General features: G+C 43.7%; 2 protein-coding genes across 2 annotated transcripts in view; both read right to left on the reverse strand.

Moving 5' to 3' along the window:
- The window catches only part of LOC137538613 (mucin-2-like), an 81815-nt gene extending 81753 nt beyond the window's left edge, over positions 1-62 (reverse strand). Inside the window, exon 1 of the mRNA XM_068260891.1 lies at positions 47-62. Within this exon, the coding sequence (XP_068116992.1) occupies positions 47-62 (16 nt within the window). The remainder of the gene's footprint in view (positions 1-46) is intronic.
- The window catches only part of LOC137537707 (mucin-5AC-like), a 535576-nt gene that overhangs the window by 146268 nt on the left and 370814 nt on the right, over positions 1-18494 (reverse strand). Inside the window, exon 32 of the mRNA XM_068259643.1 lies at positions 85-308. Coding sequence (XP_068115744.1) covers positions 85-308 — 224 coding nt within the window. The remainder of the gene's footprint in view (positions 1-84; positions 309-18494) is intronic.

The following is an 18494-nucleotide window of genomic DNA, read 5'->3' on the forward strand; positions in this document are numbered from 1 at the left end:
TTCTGGTAGATTGCAACAGTAAACACTGATCTCATAGTTAAAACACAGAGGTAAAAATCCATTTTGGTCTTTGTTTTTACACACCAGGCCAGTGGAGACATTACAGGTGACTTTCTGGCTTAGCTCTTCCAGGGGGCTATTTGGAAATGTCTGTGCTCTGCATGAAATCAGATCTGGTTTATCACAAATTTCAAACCCTTCATTCCTGATATTCTCAAAGGTTTCAAAATCTCCACCGTCTGGCTCAGCTATAGGATAACTCACATCAAACCACTGGGACCACTCACAGATAGGAACACAGGAAGTACCTAAATAATAACAAATGTTTATTAGTCAGATGTACAAGGAAATGCTGCAACATGGTCAAATGGTTTACAAATATATTTAGACATTAGTGTAGAATGAGGAGTAACAGAGGCACCAAATTAGAGTAAAATATTTTAAAGACAACTTAAAAGGAGGGAGGTTGGTGGTTACCACCCTCAAGTATATAGTGACCAGCCAATGTGTCGTATATAAATAGACAATATAATTTATTTTGAAATCTCCAGGCAAGCAACGCGTTTCACGGGTCAAAAGCCCGCTTCATCAGGCAATCAAATTTGGAGATACACTAAAGAGATCAAGAGAAAAAAAGAAAGAAAATGCAAAAATGAAAGACATACAGTATAGCAATGGACGCCAGATGTTGAAATAGTGAGCATTATCTAAAACAACAAAACAAATAGTGCTCAAATGTGAGCTCAGCACAGATAAATGTCAGACACATGTCCATTTTTCATTAAATCATTTAAAGGTGTTACGCTATGCAAGGCTAACTAGCATGACTGGATAAAGGAAACAGAATACTGTTATAAATGCCTATAAAATGCATAAAAATTGAGGACCAAGCTGGATTTAAAACATACATGCCTCAGTGACCATAAAACCTCGGGATACATAAACATACGTGAATAGACGGAGTTCATTTGTCATAGGACTGATTTGAACCTTTATTGCTAACCCAAAGAGAGTTTCTAAAGTGCCTAGTGCATAAACAAAGTGCTGCAGAAAAAAAGAGTAGAACATTCCCTTTATAGTGTTCAAATTAAGGAAAGAGGATGATATAAACTTTTTAATGGGTACTCACCACGACTGTGTCAAATAGAAGGTCCAGCGCCAACTGTGGGGAAATGTTGCCGCCAGTAGGAATTATAAAGGAGCTGGACGCCAGCGTGTAAAGGTATCTGATCCGGAAACAAACAGCGCATGGCTGCTTCCGGTAGTGTGGATTGACGGAAGGGCAGCGCGGGCTGACAATGACGTCATGCCGCTGTGTACGCATGCATCCATTGACGCGGATCAATGGACGCGTCACATGCTAACACCTAGGACAGCTAATGATATGCTACCAAGTTTCCCAATTAAACCAATATGGTATCACATTCCTAAGGTGCACAAGTCCCGGACCAACCCTCCGGGTCGCCCCATTGTATCGGGGATGGGGTCGGCCACGGAGAGACTGTCCAGGTATCTGGACCATGCCTTACGACCACTTCTCGAGTTGGTCCCCTCCCACTTAGTAGACACAATGGATGTCCTAAGGGGAGTGGAAGATTTTCATTGGTACAATGGAGATCTGCTTGCCGCCATCGATGTCGAAAGTCTCATAGTCGGATTCCGCATGAGTTAGGCATTAAGGCGGTGCGCTCTTTCCTGGATCGTATGGAAATGGATGTGGCCCACAAAGATTTTTTGTGTAAAAGTTTAAATTTCGTTCTGACACATAATGCGTTTCTTTTTGATAGCAAGTGGTACAAGCAGATCTCCGGTACAGCTATGGGGACAGCCGTCTCTTGCACTTATGCGAATTTATTTTTGGCATGGTGGGAAGAGGAATACATCCATGCCGAGAGTAATCCTTTTGCGGATAAACTAAGGGCATGGTCCAGATATGTGGACGATGTCTTAGTATTTTGGTCCGGGACTTGTGCCTCCTTTGATGAGTTTCTACGTTATATTAACGGAAATACGGCCAATATGATATTCACTGCGACAATTTCAGGGGAAAAAATTGCCTTCTTGGATTTGGAACTCATGATTAGTGAAAATAAACTAATACCTATGGGTTATCGAAAACCAACAGCATCAAATGCCTTGCTGCATAACAAAAGTTACCACCCTGAACACGTAACTCGCTCGTTACCTTTTGCCCATTTCCTCCGACTTCGCCGTAACAACGGGCGCAATTCTGATTTTCTAGATCAGTCGGAGGAGCTGGGGAAGAGGCTTGTGGCGAGAGGCTATCAACCGGACCTAATCCAACAGGCCTTCCAAAAGGCAAAGCGGCAGGACAGACACAGCCTTCTAAGAAACCAGAAGAAGAGGCAAGAATCTGAGAGAAGGGTCCCACTATCCTTTGATCACACAGCCATGTCGAATCCAATCAAGGACATTATCAAGAAGAACTGGAACATCCTTCTAAGTGACCCATTACTTAAGCCTATAGTGGAAGAGGGGCCCTTGTTCTCGTTTAGACGTGCCCCAACGATAGGATCACTGATTAGTAGGAATGAATATCGGAGCCCCCCAAGCGTCAATTGGCTGTCGCACTCACAGCCGCAGGGAAACCACAGATGCGGCCACTGCATATCGTGTCCCCAGATGCGCACGGGATGCCACTATCAAGTGGGCCATATGCGTCGGAGTATTAAATCCTTCATTACATGCCAAACGGAATGGGTGGTGTACGCGCTGTGGTGTCCCTGCGGCAGATTTTACATAGGGGAAACTACCAGACATCTGACCAGAAGATTCAGGGAACATTACAATTCAGTAAAATCGGGACACGGTTCCCCAAGAGTCATCAACCACATGAGAGAAGCCCATCAGGGCAATCCCAACCTATTATCCTTTGCAGGACTGATCAAGATACTCCCAGGAACCAGAGGAGGAGATAGGGAGAAGAAACTCAAAAGAGAAGAAGCCCTGTTAATCTTACGGACTGAAGCAATGGGCCCATTGGGCCTAAATGACGCTACCGATCTTTCTTGCTTTCTAGACCCATAATAAGAACAATTACACATGAATAGTGGCCTAGGCCACTTGCTGTTTGCCCACTGTTTACTCTTTGCCTCATCATTTATATTGATGGTTGATGTATTGTGGAGGAATTAATTACCAATATAAGCTAAAAATAGCTATAGTGATTACTAATGCACCATCCTGTTGCATACTGGATGGTGACAAAAAGTGGTGTTTCCATAGTCAGTTAAGCCTGCCCTCCCTGCAGAAATCTTTCCAGTTAACAATGATATAAAAACATATATCATTTTTTTAAAAAAATCCCTGCCCTCTTTTTTGTATTAAGTCATTAATTTGAGGTACACTTCTAGCACCAAAAAATAATTCCCTATGCAAATATTCAATTGCAATGTTTGAGAGAAATTAATATGGCATAACAAGTGCACTTTTTACTGGCTGATGGTGTAATGGTTAAGGGCTCTGCCTCTGACACAGGAGACCAGGGTTCGAATCTTGGCTCTGCCTGTTCAGTAAGCCAGCACTAATTCAGTAGGAGACCTTTGGCAAGTCTCCCTTACACTGCTACTGCCATTAGAGCGCGCCCTAGTGGCTGCTGCTCTGCTCTGGCGCTTTGAGTCCGCAAGGAGAAAAGCGCAATATAAATGTTATTTGTCTTGTCTTGTCTTGTCTGGATAGACATATCCTCTTATCACATATTTTCACTTTTTTCACATTTTTTATAGGTACAGGAGCAATTTCCACTCACATATTTTATATATTTTTATATATTGATAGACCTGTTTCACAATTTTTTACCAATTTTTTTCCATAACACTCCAGGACAGGTACACTTCGAGACTTGGCTCCTCCCAGGAAACAGGAAACATCCATGAGCCTCTCTATATCTTTAACGTAACCACAGCAGTCCGGCAGTATGGATGTTTCCTGTTCTGGGAACAGATCTCTCTATATGCGGTGCTACCTGTCCTGGAGAGCTTGGGGGGCTAAGGGCGGTGTGGCAAATAGACAGGGAAGGGAGGTTCCGTACTAACCCCTTCCTTCGGTCGCTTGTACTGCCTCTGCTTGACGGGCCCGTGGGCATCTGGTGAGGGCAGGGAAGACCACGGCGAGGACGCAATGTGCGGTGGCTGCCGGCCGGGAAGTACACGCACAGAGGAGTGGAGGCTATTGCGGAGGCGGACGCCAGCTCTCCTCTGATGGTGCCAGTGTTCAAGATGGCGGCGCGGACGTTTCCGGCGGCCGTCTGACGTCACTTCCGGGCGCCGGGTTGAAGAGCCGTGGTATCCTGGCGTCCAGTGCACTTCCACATCGCTGCAATGGAGAGCGGATCGGTGGCTGGCGGCTCGGACGGCCTAACGGCTGGAGGAGCGGTCGGCTCTGCGGCGGTACCTGTAGCTCTGCCTACAGCGGTGCCTGCAGCGAACCCCTCCGCAGCACTGACGGAAATCCGGACGCAGGAGAAAAATAGGAAGCCGGAGGGCATAATCCCAGTCCCAGGAGCGGTGAGACATAAGACTGTGTGTCTGTTTGAGTTTTTTTACATGTCTCATCATTTGCTACCATGTTTGTTCAGGCACTGGTGGTGATATCTTAACATGTGTTAGTTCCTGGGAGGTCTGTGCAGGGCTGTTTACCACTGTGGTGTATGGTTTCTAGTGGAGGCTCTGTTGCAGCATGGAATCAGGGCTGGCTTATGGCTATTGGTGAGGTTCCGGTTGCCTCGGATTGTCATAGTCACTATCTTCTCAGCGGTGGTGGAGGTATATGTCCTTAATGGGACCTAGTGACTGATGCAGCACTATTATTATTGTGTCTTTCAGACTTTAAATCCCGAAACTGGCGATAGCTCTAGGCCCAAGCCCAGTAGGAGATGCCCAGCCTGCAACATAAAGCTGACATCCTCATGGATTAAAACTTTCTGTCAGCAATGTACCTTAAGAGTACTTAACGAGGAATCGGCAGTACCTTATAAAGATTTCCTAGGAATTATGAAAGACGAAATGACTGATTCCATAAAAGCCTTCAGAGAAACGTTAGCTAATTCCTTAATGCAGACGCAGAGTGTGGTGGCTCAACCGGTTGCTCCGGTTCCAAGTCCAATAGGGCTTGTCTGCAGGGGTTTCTGAGTCACCAGAGACTGGGAATATTACGGTATCAGAGCCAGCAGTCACGACACATAAAAAAGCAAAGTCCAAATCTGATCGGCCGGTATTATCAGATTCGGAGCCAGAGGAGGATTGGGAAGATGTTTCTGATGAGGTATCAGAGGGTGAAATCTCAGAGGGAGAAAAAGAGGCGGAAAAGGAGAAGCCTTCTAAGTTTAAATTTCCGGCAGGCGAAACAGAAGAATTATTGAAAGCCATTTATGAATCACTAGGTTTAAGCATTGACAATCCTAAGGAAGTGTCAACTCATGATGCATTATATGCTGGTATGGAAAATAGCCAACCATTGGTGTTTCCAGTTCATGAATCTTCAAAAGTGATGATAAATAGTCAATGGAGAAACCCGGATAAAAAAGTCTTCTTGTCGAGGGGGTTTAAGAGGAGATTTCCCTTTTCGGAGGAGGACTGTAAATACTGGGATAAGTGTCCGAAATTAGATTCGGCTTTTTCACAAGTAGAAAAAGATAATGAGCTAGCTTTCGAAGATTTAGGAAATTTGAAAGACCAATCTGATAAGAAAGCTGAATTTGCCCTGAAGAAGACATGGTCGGCCATTTGCGCAATATTCAGACCAGTGTTGGCAACAACTTGTGTGGCTAGAACACTGGAGTTGTGGATGCGTCAGGTCGAAAGACATATTAAGATTGGGTCTAGCAAGGAAACGATTTTAAACTCATTTACGGTAATGTTTAAATCTATTTTTTACATTATTGATGCGGCTACGGAAGCTATTAGGTTGACTGCGAAAGCAGCCGGTCTTTCCAATGTGGCAAGAAGGCACATTTGGATTAAGACCTTTATCAAAGAACAAAGTGTGTACCATTCCGTTTTCAGGCGATTTATTGTTTGGGCCAGAATTAGACAATATTCTGGAGCGAACTTCCGATAAAAAGAAATCGTTTCCTAAGAAAAAACCTTTTCGCCAGGGGAAAAGGTTTTTTCAGAGGAATAAGCAAGATACCAAAACAAAGACCCAAACGAGAAGAAGACCCTCGTCATTTAACAAAGAGCAGAGTAAGCCGAATGTCTTGTTCAGAAATTCGGTCCCCAACCCTAAGCCTCAACAATGACAATCAAGGGAAGGTGGGAGGAAGACTGGGCCTGTTCTTCCCACAATGGAAAAAGTTTGTAACGAGCCCATTCATATTAAACTTGATTCAAAACGGTTATCACAATTCTTTCCTGCGGAATCCTCCGGAAAGATTTGTGATAACAAGTTCAAGGTTGACCCCAGAGGAGCAGGTTGTCTTGGAGGAGATCTTAAGAGACATGATAGCAAGAGATGTGGTGTCCTGGGTCCCGGCTTGGGAACAAGGGGAGGGATTCTATTCCAGAATCTTCCTGGTGAAGAAACAATCAGGAAAATTTCGATTAATACTCAATCTCAAACCCCTGAACCCGTATATAAAATACCAGAAGTTCAAGATGGAGTCGATCTTTTCAATAAAAAATCTGCTGCTAAAAGACTGCTTCATGTTAAGCATAGATCTAAAGGACGCATACTGGCACATTCCAATCGAAAAGGAATCACGGGCTTTTCTGAGGTTTGCAGTAAAGGGGGAGACAGGGATTCAGCATTATCAATTCAACTGCCTCCCATTTGGAATCAAATCAGCACCGAGAATATTTACAAAAGTGGTTGCAGAGATTGTGGCTTCCTTTCATGCTCAAGGGATCATGGTGATCCCGTATCTAGACGATCTACTGATCATGGCAGAATCAGTACAAACTTTAATGAGTCACCGGGAGATGGTGTTAGATCAACTTCAGCGAGCAGGCTGGATAATAAGTTGGGAGAAGTCCCAGTTAGAACCAACACAGATGATCCAATTCTTAGGGGTTTTGTTGGACTCCAGAGCGCAAAAGATCTATCTTCCGCAGACGAAAGTAGACAAGGTGATTCAGGAAGTAAACGGTTTTCTAGGAAAGAGCTCGATAACGGTCAGAGAAGCGATGAGATTATTGGGACTTTTGACCTCAACGGCTCCAGCAATTCAATGTGCGTTGAAACACACAAGGAAATTGCAATCATGGATTCTAAAAAACTGGGCCAAGACGGTGGTATCCCTGGAACAAGTACTTTTGATCACAGGGATAGTGAAACACGATCTGCAGTGGTGGATTACATCAGCTCACCTTACACAAGGCAGACTGTGGCAATATCCGGTGGAGATGGTTCTCACAACAGATGCAAGCTGCTCAGGATGGGGCGCTCATGTTCAGGACTTCGAGATGCAGGGGCTTTGGCCGAAGCATATAAAAACTCAGTCCTCAAACTTCAGGGAACTGTTAGCGGTGAAACTGGCCATAATAGGTTCAATACACATAACCAGAGGACACCATATTCAGCTAAGAACAGACAACTCCACAGTAGTGGCGTATGTCAATCGACAAGGAGGCACAAGATCAATGAAACTATTACAGTTAGCACTGGAGATACTGGACCTAGCAGAGCAGAACCTAGGTTCATTAACGGCAGTACATCTAAAAGGAGCTCTGAACACTCGTGCAGATCTGTTGAGCCGTACTCAGACTTCCAATACGGAATGGACATTGAGTCAGCAGGTATTCCGAGAGTTGGCGAAACGATGGGGGAATCCAGTAGTAGATCTTTTTGCCAACAGGGAAAATTCGAAGTGCCGCTATTTTTTCTCATTAAATATCAGGGACAACCCAGCAGCAGTGGATGCGTTAGCTCAACCGTGGACGAGCGGTCTGGTTTACGCTTTCCCACCATTGAATCTTATGTCCCTTGTACTGAAGAAACTGGCAGAATCCAAGACGACCATGATACTGATTGCACCCGACTGGCCCAAAAGATCATGGTATCCACTACTGCTCAAAATGAAAATGGAAGGACCCCTTCGTCTACCGGTGAACAATCAAATAATAACATTGCAAGGGAAGAAAATTCAGGGCCTGGAGAGATGGAAGATGTCGGCCTGGTTACTGAAGAACTGATCCTTAAGAGACAGGGTCTGTCTGATAAAGTAATTGAATTATTACTTAAGAGTAGAAAGAAAAATACCAGAGCTATCTATCTGAAGTACTGGAAAACGTTTAATTTATGGAAACAGCAATCTCAGTATAGGTCTACAGAGATTGCAACTATTCTTGAATTTTTGCAAGCAGGTATAGACAAGGGTCTAGCCTTGAGCACAATCAAGGTTCAGATTTCAGCACGTTCTGTTTTTTTAGATAAAAAGCTTGCCATTCATCCTTTAATAGTTAGGTTTGTGAAATCTATAGAAAGAAACAGACCAATTAGGGTGAAACCTTTTCCCAAATAGGATCTTTCGGTTGTGTTAAAAGCTCTGACACGGCCCCCCTTCAATTCCATGGATTCTATGGACATTAAGTTATTAACTCTGAAAGCTGTTTTTTTAGTGTCAATTACCACGGCAAGAAGGATCAGTGAGCTGGAGGCTCTGTCTTATAAAGAGCCATATTGCATCATACATGAAGATAGGATTATCTTGAGGACGAGTGCGGAGTTCTTACCTAAAGTAGGTGACATGTTTTGCAGGAAGCAGGAAATAGTGCTTCCTTCATTTTTTCCTAACCCGTCCAATGACAAAGAAATGGAGTGGCAATCACTGGACGTGAGGAAAACGATCCTAGCATATCTTGATAGAGTCAAACCATTAAGGAAGTCAGAGGCTTTGTTTGTTAATTTTACGGGAAAACTGGTGGGCCAGAAAGCCTCAAAAAAGACGCTAGCCAATTGGATAAAACTGTGCATAATGGAGGCTTATAAAGTCATGGATCATCAACCTCCAGACAGTCTCCGAGCACATTCAACCAGAGCAACGGCTACTACCTGGGCTTACAGGGCTGGAGCTTCGCCTCTGGAGATCTGCAGAGCGGCTACCTGGAAGAACCTGGGGACCTTTGCACGTCACTACAGACTGGATCGATTATCTGCTTCAGATCAGGATTTTGGAAGGAAAGTCCTACAAGCAGTCAGCCCACCCTAAGGTTGGTGATGTTAATTTCTTTGTTATCATCTCAAAGTGTACCTGTCCTGGAGTGTTATGGAAAAACCAGGAATTAGCAAACCTGGTAAGACTATTTTTAGTAACACTCCAGGACAGGTGGGGGTAACCCACCCTCTTCTTCTATTTCTCTGTTCAAAATAATGTATAAACATAACTGGACGTATAGAAATCGATTATATGATTTAGCAGGAGGGAGGCGGTTAGACCTGTTTTAGTTTGTTTCTTGGATACATACTGCCGGACTGCTGTGGTTACGTTAAAGATATAGAGAGGCTCATGGATGTTTCCTGTTTCCTGGGAGGAGCCAAGTCTCGAAGTGTACCTGTCCTGGAGTGTTACTAAAAATAGTCTTACCAGGTTTGCTAATTCCTGGTTTACATCCATTTACACTTTTTTACCAATGTTCTAGATGGTAGAAGCCTGCACCATTGCATTTACAGCATTTAGCCTGACATGCCATCTCATTTTTGGCCACTAGATGGCAAACATCTTAGTTTAACTGCAGCAATAGTTTACAATAGTAACAGCAGCCACCTAATAAGTGTGGCTAGCTTAGGCTTCCGTAGAAGATGATGTCATCACTCCCAGAATGCTGTGATGGAGTGCATATGCGCTCCACCACGCAATTGGCCTATTAGGGAAGCTAGGGGCGGCGCCAATCGGCGCAATCACGCCGGACACCGGGTAAACAGTGTATTTATGCCCGGTAAGAGGGAGCCCCGCGTAGCAGCCTCTGTCGAAGCGCATATACAGCACGAAACGGCCGTCAGGCAGACATTGCCCAGCACCCACCGCACCACCGCACTACTTGTCTATGGTATGTGATTTCTGTGACACGTCATTTGTATGTGCATGATTTTACCAAGTACTTAGATGGAATAAAGCACCTGCAGTGCCGATAATACCTCCTTCTCTTCATTTGTATTACAAGTGATCTCAACTATATCAGAGCACGCAGGGCGCAGTGCAAAAATCCTGTCCGCACCGCTCCAGCGTCAGCTGTTTCGTGCTGTAGTGCCAACTATGCTTTTCTCCTTTTGCTGATAATTGAACACAAAATGCAGTTTTAAATGATGGTTTTTATTATTTAGTGAGAAAACAAAATCCAAATCTACATGGCCCTGTGTGAAAAAGTGATTGCCCCCCTTGTTAAAAAATAACTTAACTGTGGTTTATCAAACCTGAGTTCAATTTCTGTAGTCACCCCCAGGCCTGATTACTGCCACACCTGTTTCAATCAAGAAATCACTTTAATAGGAGCTATCTGACACAGAGAAGTAGACCAAAAGCACCTGAAACGCTAGACATCATGCCAAGATCCAAAGAAATTCAGGAACAAATGAGAACAAAAGTACTGTAATTGAGATCTATCAGTCTGGTAAAGGTTATAAAGCCATTTCTAAAGCTTTGGGACTCCAGCGTACCACAGTGAGAGCCATTATCCACAAATGGCAAAAACATGGAACAGTGATGAACCTTCCCAGGAGTGGCCGGCCGACCAAAATTACCCCAAGAGCGCAGAGAAAACTCATCCGAGAGGCCACAAAAGAATACAGGACAACATCTAAAGAACTGCAGGCCTCACTTGCCTCAATTAAGGTCATTGTTGAGGAATCCACCATAAGAAAGAGACTGAGCAAAAACGGCCTACATGGCAGATATCTAAGGCACAAACGACTTTTAAGCAAAAAGAACATTAAGGCTCGTCTCAATTTTGCTAAAAAACATCTCAATGATTGCCAAGACTTTTGGGAAAATACCTTGTGGACCGACGAGACAAAAGTTAAACTTTTTGGAAGGTGCGTGTCCCGTTACATCTGGCGTAGAAGTAACACAGCATTTCAGCAAAAGAACATCATACCAACAGTAAAATATGGTGGTGGTAGTGTGATGGTCTGGGGTTGTTTTGCTGCTTCAGGACCTGGAAGGCTTGCTGTGATAGATGGAACCATGCATTCTACTGTCTACCAAAAAATCCTGAAGGAGAATGTCCGGCCATCTGTTCGTCAACTCAAGCTGAAGCGATCTTGGGTGCTGCAGCAGGACAATGACCCAAAACACACCAGCAAATCCACCTCTGAATGGCTGAAGAAAAACAAAATGAAGACTATATTATTTAGTATTTATATAGCGCCAACATATTACGCAGCGCTGTACAGTGTATATATATATCTTGTCACTAACTGTCCCTCAAAGGAGCTCACAATCTAATCCCTACCATTGCCATATGTCTATATTATGTAGTGTAAGTATTGTAGTCTAGGGCCAATGTTAGGTGGAGCCAATTAACTTATCTGTATGTTTTTGGAATGTGGGAGGAAACCGGAGTGCCCGGAGGAAACCCACACAGACACGGAGAGAACATACAAATTCTTTGCAGATAGTGCCCTGGCTGGGATTCGAACCAGGGACCCAGCGCTGCAAGGCGAGAGAGCTAACCACTACGCCACCGTGCTGCCCATCAAAGTCCTGACCTGAATCCTGTTGAGATGTTGTGGAATGACCTTAAAAAGGCGGTTCATGCTAGAAAACCCTCAAATAAAGCTGAATTACAACAATTCTGCAAAGATGAGTGGGCCAAAATTCCTCCAGAGCGCTGTAAAAGACTTGTTGCAAGTTATCGCAAACGCTTGATTGCAGTTATTGCTGCTAAGGGTGGCCCAACAAGTTATTAGGTTCAGGGGGCAATTTCTTTTTCACACAGGGCCATGTAGGTTTTGAGGTTTTTTTTCTCACTAAATAACAAAAACCATCATTTAAAACTGCATTTTGTGTTCAATTATGTTATCTTTAACTAATAGTTAATGGTTTTTGATGAGCAGAAACATTTAAGTGTGACAAACATGCAAAAGAATAAGAAATCAGGAAGGGGGCAAATCATTTTTCACACCACTGTATATACACAATCGATTTGTACAAATACTACCTATCTCTAACCTATAAAGTCCCAATAAATAACATCATAAAATTATCATTATGAAACACGGTACATCCACCACAAAAAAGACATGAAGACATAATTTCATTAAGCGCTTTCCACTCTAAGATGTAGTACAAACATCCAAGACAATGCTGCACTACATTCAAAGGTAGTCAGCAGTTTGGTTTAACCAGATTGCATTTCAGGGTTTTTACCCCTTAAACAGACACTGAAGTGAAAAAAAAAATATGATATAATGAATTGGTTGTGTAGTACCGATAATTACTAGAAGATTAGTAGCAAAGAAAATATTCTCATATTTTTATTTTCAGTTATATAGTGTTTTTTATAACATTGCATCATTCTCTAATATTTGCAGTTTACACACTACTCAGCATTCTAAATGTTTGTACAGAGCAGTCTTGTGAACTATTGACCTGTCCTCTGGGGAGAAAAAGAAAATACAGTGACTGACAGTTAATATAATAAGCTTCAGAAGACAGAGCTCTCAGCGACTTTGAAAGTCGTGGAGCTCAATGGCTTTTTTTTTTTTGCATAGATAACAACTGGGGTTTCTTAACTCTTTCTGTACTAGAAACAATATTAGACATATCTCTGCTGCTTATGTTTCATTTCTTAGCTGTACTATACATACAAATCATTATATCATAATTATTTTTCACTTCAGTGTCACTGTGTCGCAATGATATAGCAATAACTTGTTTATTACTTATGTCAACAAAGTGATACACATATTGTTTTTGTTTAGGACAATCTATGCTTTCTTCTGATAATATATGTTTCCAATAATTATTTAATTTTATAGGCATTTTGTAGTATAAAATTAGGCGTAAATGCAGAAAAGACATTTTTTCATTTTACACCCTTCATAATTTTTACATGACAAGTGCCACCACTGTTAAAAAACACCTCAAATATATATGATTTATCATATTCCGGTTAAAATGATACCCTACATGACATATTTCATCACTAATTGGGAATGTGGTGTACCATTATCGCCAGCCTGCTGTAACTCCTTTTTCTATTGCCTGAGGAAGCGGGCGCTGACCCGTGAAACACGTTGCTTTGTTTTATCTGGAGTTCGTTAATAAATAGACTGAATGTACAGTCGTGTTGTGTCTGCTTGGAGGAGGTAAGTCCACCACTGCCTCCTCTAATTACTACATTTTTGGCTTTTAAGCTCTTTTAAAACCCCTTTTATCCTTTTGGCGCCTCTGTTCTCTCCTATATAATATTGTATCCACCCTGGGTGGAGGGTTGCAACCCTTTTCTACTATCTACAGAGAGCGACTTCTTATTCCTGAGTGGGGTCAGGATAATCTCCCCACCTGCCTTTACAGTGGTTGCCTATTGGTGACCCATGCTTGTGAGTATAACAACTATTACTCTTTGTCATTATCCCCTTTGTCAATACATACTACCCTATTGGGGCTCTTGGTGTTCCTCTGTTTATCTCTATGTGAGAATAGGGTTGGGTTAAGCTGTATTGTTGACTTACCTAATGATTTTTAACGTTAATATATTTTCGTTATTATTTCCCGTCTGTTTTAACAACGGTATTTATCATTAACAAAGTTTGACAACGATGTTTATCGTTATCGGATTTCGTTATCCAACCACACCATTTCGTTATCAAGCCAAGCCCTTTTTTCACTGTGCCCTTTTTTATGCACCTGTATTACGCTATTGTGAGTCTATGTGACTCAAGTTTGTTGAGTTTAGCTTTGGAGCTGTATGAGTGGCTGCAGTTTGAAATTTAGCTTCCATGGTCTTTGGTGGGCTAACCCAGGGGCATGGAAGCACATAGGCCACTTAAGTGATCAGATTTAATTCATCCTAGCAATAAAAAGAAAAGCAAGCTTCACGACATATTGGAAAGATGAAACACCGGATACCATATGCAATTAGTTTTTTCCCCTTAGCTTTCTCCTATGTGATATTTTCAAATTTGCTAATAAAATGCATATTAAACCATCAGCAAGCAAAAAAAAACCAACAAAACTTCAAAATAATTAACATAGTACTTTTTCACCGACTTTTTTGTACTTTTTTCATTGAAGAGTGCTGAAAATTATTCTAGATCAAATATGAAAAATTATAACCTAGGAGAAAGTTCAGGAGAAAATGTTAATTGCACATGGTCCCCAATTTATTGAGTATGGTGGATCAAACAGCAAAGATAAAGTGCTTTCTGAATTTTTGAAAACAGAACGTACTTTTTCTTATGCCGGAGACAATCTTAGTTTTCCATGAGGTTTATCTTTCTAGTCATGTACAGTGCTTTTTCTTTACTGGAAGCAGAAACATCAATCTCAGAAATTGATGCTGATGTTTTAGCTGTGACTTATGTGAGGGTTGTTGAAACTGCTAAAATAGTGGTAATTTCTGGTGAAGCAGTATAAGGGACACATAGTTGCACTTTGAGTAGAAATGTATAAAGAAAGTATGAAATTATTTTTGAAAAAAAAGTGTGACAGATTGCGGAGAAACCGCCGCGCGTTCTGACAGTGAGGCAGCGGTGTCCGCGCACAGAGCGGCGGTTTCCCCACAGCAACATGCGTCTAGTTTGTCTGGACCCAGTAGTGCACACAGATGGAGAGCTGCGCACGCCGCAAGACAGGCTCTTTATGCCAATAGGAGAAGGGTCAGCTGATCGAGGTGGTCAGCTGATCCCAGCTCAGCAGTTGATTGGTTGATGGGAGCTGGGCGGCGCTGGGGAGCGCTTCACTATATATATCTCTTGCTGTTCAGTTGCTGGTTGTCTGGCGTTGCGAATAACTATGTTTTAGCACTCAGACCTTAGTCAGATCCTTCAGTGTGGTGGAACCAGGTGGACCTGGGAATCCACACTTAGCCAGTTTACTGGGTATCATCTGTGTTATTTCTTAGACCAGTTCCAGGGTGTAGAGACCACGGACCTCACACCCCAGACAAGGAATACTGTGTATCATCTGTGTTATTCCTTAGACCAGTTCCAGGGTGTAGAGACCACGGACCTCACACCCCAGACTAGGAATACTGTGTATCATCTGTGTTATTCCTTAGACCAGTTCCAGGGTGTAGAGACCACGGATCTCACACCCAGATTAGGGAACCTGTGTTATCATTCTGTTATACATCAGACTAGTTCCAGGGTGTAGAGACCACGGACCTCACACCCAGACTAGGGAACTTGTGTTATCATTCTGTTATACATCAGACTAGTTCCAGGGTGTAGAGACCACGGACCTCACACCCAGACTAGGGAACTTGTGTTATCATTCTGTTATACATCAGACTAGTTCCAGGGTGTAGAGACCATGGACCTCACACCCAGACTAGGCATTGTTTGATATCTGTTATGACTTATTGCTTTCCTGACCACTCCTCTGATCTCTGATTCGGTACCTTGCACTTCTGATATTCCGTTGCCAAACCCTGCTTGCCTTGGATACCGAATCAGCTTCCTGTCTTTGTACTTTATCTGTCTGTGTGTTGCCGACCCGGCCTGCCCGACCTTGCTGGCTGTCACCCACCCCTTGGGTGCTCAGCCTTCCTGCGGGGGCCCCCTGCTCCTCAGAGGGGGCACTGCTGCAAAACCAGTCAAGTTCTCCTTCTCCTGGAGTCCTTGACTGCAGTAGAGTCTGTCTCTACTTATTGGACCACCTGCTACCCCGGTGGTCCAATTTCTACTGTTACACCAAACACTTACACGCTTCAGGTGTCCAGAGGTTAGCAATATATCTGTATTATCGGTGATTCTGCAGATCATCAATAATCAGGTATATATATGTATTCTTGGTGATACCGCAGATCACCAATAATCAGATTCTCTCTGCGTGCTGACACCGATCGTTACAGAACGCCAGACCAAACCAATATGGACGCACTTAGCAGTGGTCTTGACACACTCACCACTTCGGTGGAAAACCTCATCAGAGTGATGGACGGTCAGCAGGCCCAGATCTCTGCTTTATCTGGGTCACTACAAGTCCTTCAGACGACTGTAAATTCAGTGCGATCCCCTCCAGTTACAGACTTGAGAATGTCTGTACCCGAAACGTTTTCTGGCCATAGATCTGACTTTCAGAATTTTAAGAATCGTGTAATGTCATATTTTGAATTGAGGCCTAACCTGTCAGGAACAGAGGCACAGAGAATTATCTTTATTAAGACCTTACTCTCAGGGGATGCTCAGACCTGGGCGTATAATTTAGAGTCAGGGCATGAAGCACTCAGGTCAGTTGAGGAGTTTTTTAAGTCCATGGCCATAATCTATGATGATCCAGACATTTCCTCTACCGTGGAGCGGAAGCTGAAGACCTTGCGCCAGGGCAAGGATCCTGTGGAGGTTTATGCAGCGGAGTTCAGGAAGTGGTCGGTGTCGGCCAGGTGGGGGTCTTTTGCATTGCCGGATAGTTTCCTATCAGGGTTATCAGACGCAATCTCTGGATTGATGTTGGGATACCCTGAACCAAAAACCATTGAGGAAGCAATCTCTTTGGCAGTGCGGGTTGATCGTCGGTTACGATATCAAAAACAAACCCGTGGTAAGGACTGAATCAGATATGTCTCCTATACCACTTCTCCACGGCCTCACCGCCACCTGAGCCAATGCAAATTGGTCAGTCCAAATTAACGCGGGCAGAGAGGAATCGCAGGAAAACAGAACAGCTCTGTTTTTACTGTGCAGAGGAGGGTCATAGAGTGCAGAATTGCCCCAGGAAGTCAGGAAACGCTGCCGCCTAGGAGTAGTCAGAGGTAATAACCTAGGCACGCAGTCTTTACCTCTACATGACAATCGTCTGCTACTTACCTGTTCTGTCACATGGGAGGGTCAGACTGTTTCCACTGAAGCTTTCATTGATTCCGGTTCAGCGGCTAATTTTATTGATTACGATTTTGCTAAAAAATTGGGAATACCCATGCTCCCTTTGGATCAACCGATCCGGGTCACTGCTGTGGATGACTCTCCTCTGCAGAGTAGGCACCCCTTATCTCGTACTCCAAGCTTGCAACTCAAGGTTGGGGTCTTACATGGGGAAAGTTTGCAATTTCTTGTTTTGCATATGGCAACCTCTACCATCATTCTTGGCATGCCCTGGTTACAAATTCACTTGCCTCAGATAGACTGGGTTTCAGGTCAGCTAACGAGCTGGTCATCCCATTGTTATCCTCATTGTTTAGGGAAAGTAACCATGGGTAATACCAACATTCAGGTTGAAGGTGTACCAAGACAATACGCAGAATTTGCTGACGTCTTCTGTCCTAAGTCAGCGGACAAACTTCCCCCCCACCGTACCATCAATTGTCCCATCGATCTGAGATCTGGTTGTATGCCGCCCAGGGGTCATCTTTATAACCTATCTGGGTCAGAGAAACTAGCTATGCAGGAATACATCAGGGAAAACTTGGCAAAAGGGTTCATCCGTCCCTCTCATTCACCAGCAGGGGCAGATTTCTTTTTTGTAAATAAAAAAGACGGAGGCCTCCGTCCTAGTATTGATTATCGAGGCCTGAATAAGATCACAGTGAAAAACCGCTACCCTTTGCCATTGATTGACGATTTGTTCACGCAGGTGACCAATGCTAAGATTTTTTCCAAGCTAGATCTCAGGGGTGCATACAATCTAGTCCGTATCAGGGATGGTGACGAATGGAAGACGGCCTTCAACACACCCGACGGGCATTACGAGTACCTGGTGATGCCCTTCGGGTTGTGCAACGCCCCGGCCGTCTTCCAGGAGTTAATCAATGAGGTGTTCAGGGAAGTGTTGGGGAAGTTTGTTCTGGTTTACTTGGACGATATACTAATCTTTTGGTCCAGCCTCTCTGAACATCGCCAGCATGTCAGATGGGTTTTAAAAAAGTTAAGACAGAATCAACTTTATGCCAAACTGGAGAAATGCCTCTTCGAGGTAGAGTCAGTAGACTTCTTGGGGTACATTATCTCCACTTCTGGTCTCTCGATGGACCCAGGGAAAGTTTCTGCTGTCCTGGAGTGGCCTCAGCCTGTGGGGCTGAAGGCACTTCAGAGATTCCTGGAGTTTGCGAATTACTACAGAAGATTCATTAAGGGGTACTCTACCATCATCTCCCCTCTCACCAGTCTCACCAGGAAAGGGGCTGACACTCATCACTGGTCACCAGAAGCTCATGCGGCCTTTTCGACCCTAAACTAACTGTTTTGTTCTGCCCCGATACTGAGGCACGCTGACGTCGCCTTTCCCTTCATTGTAGAGGTTGATGCCTCAGAGGTGGGAGCTGTGTTGTCTCAGAGGTCAGGTTTGCAGGGCAAGCTGCACCCATGTGCCTACTTTTCTCGCAAATTTTCACCCGCCGAGAAAAACTATGACATCGGCAACCGGGAGCTCCTGTCCATCA

Source organism: Hyperolius riggenbachi, chromosome 11, assembly GCF_040937935.1.
Source record: "Hyperolius riggenbachi isolate aHypRig1 chromosome 11, aHypRig1.pri, whole genome shotgun sequence".
NCBI classification, from domain to species: Eukaryota; Metazoa; Chordata; class Amphibia; order Anura; family Hyperoliidae; genus Hyperolius; species Hyperolius riggenbachi.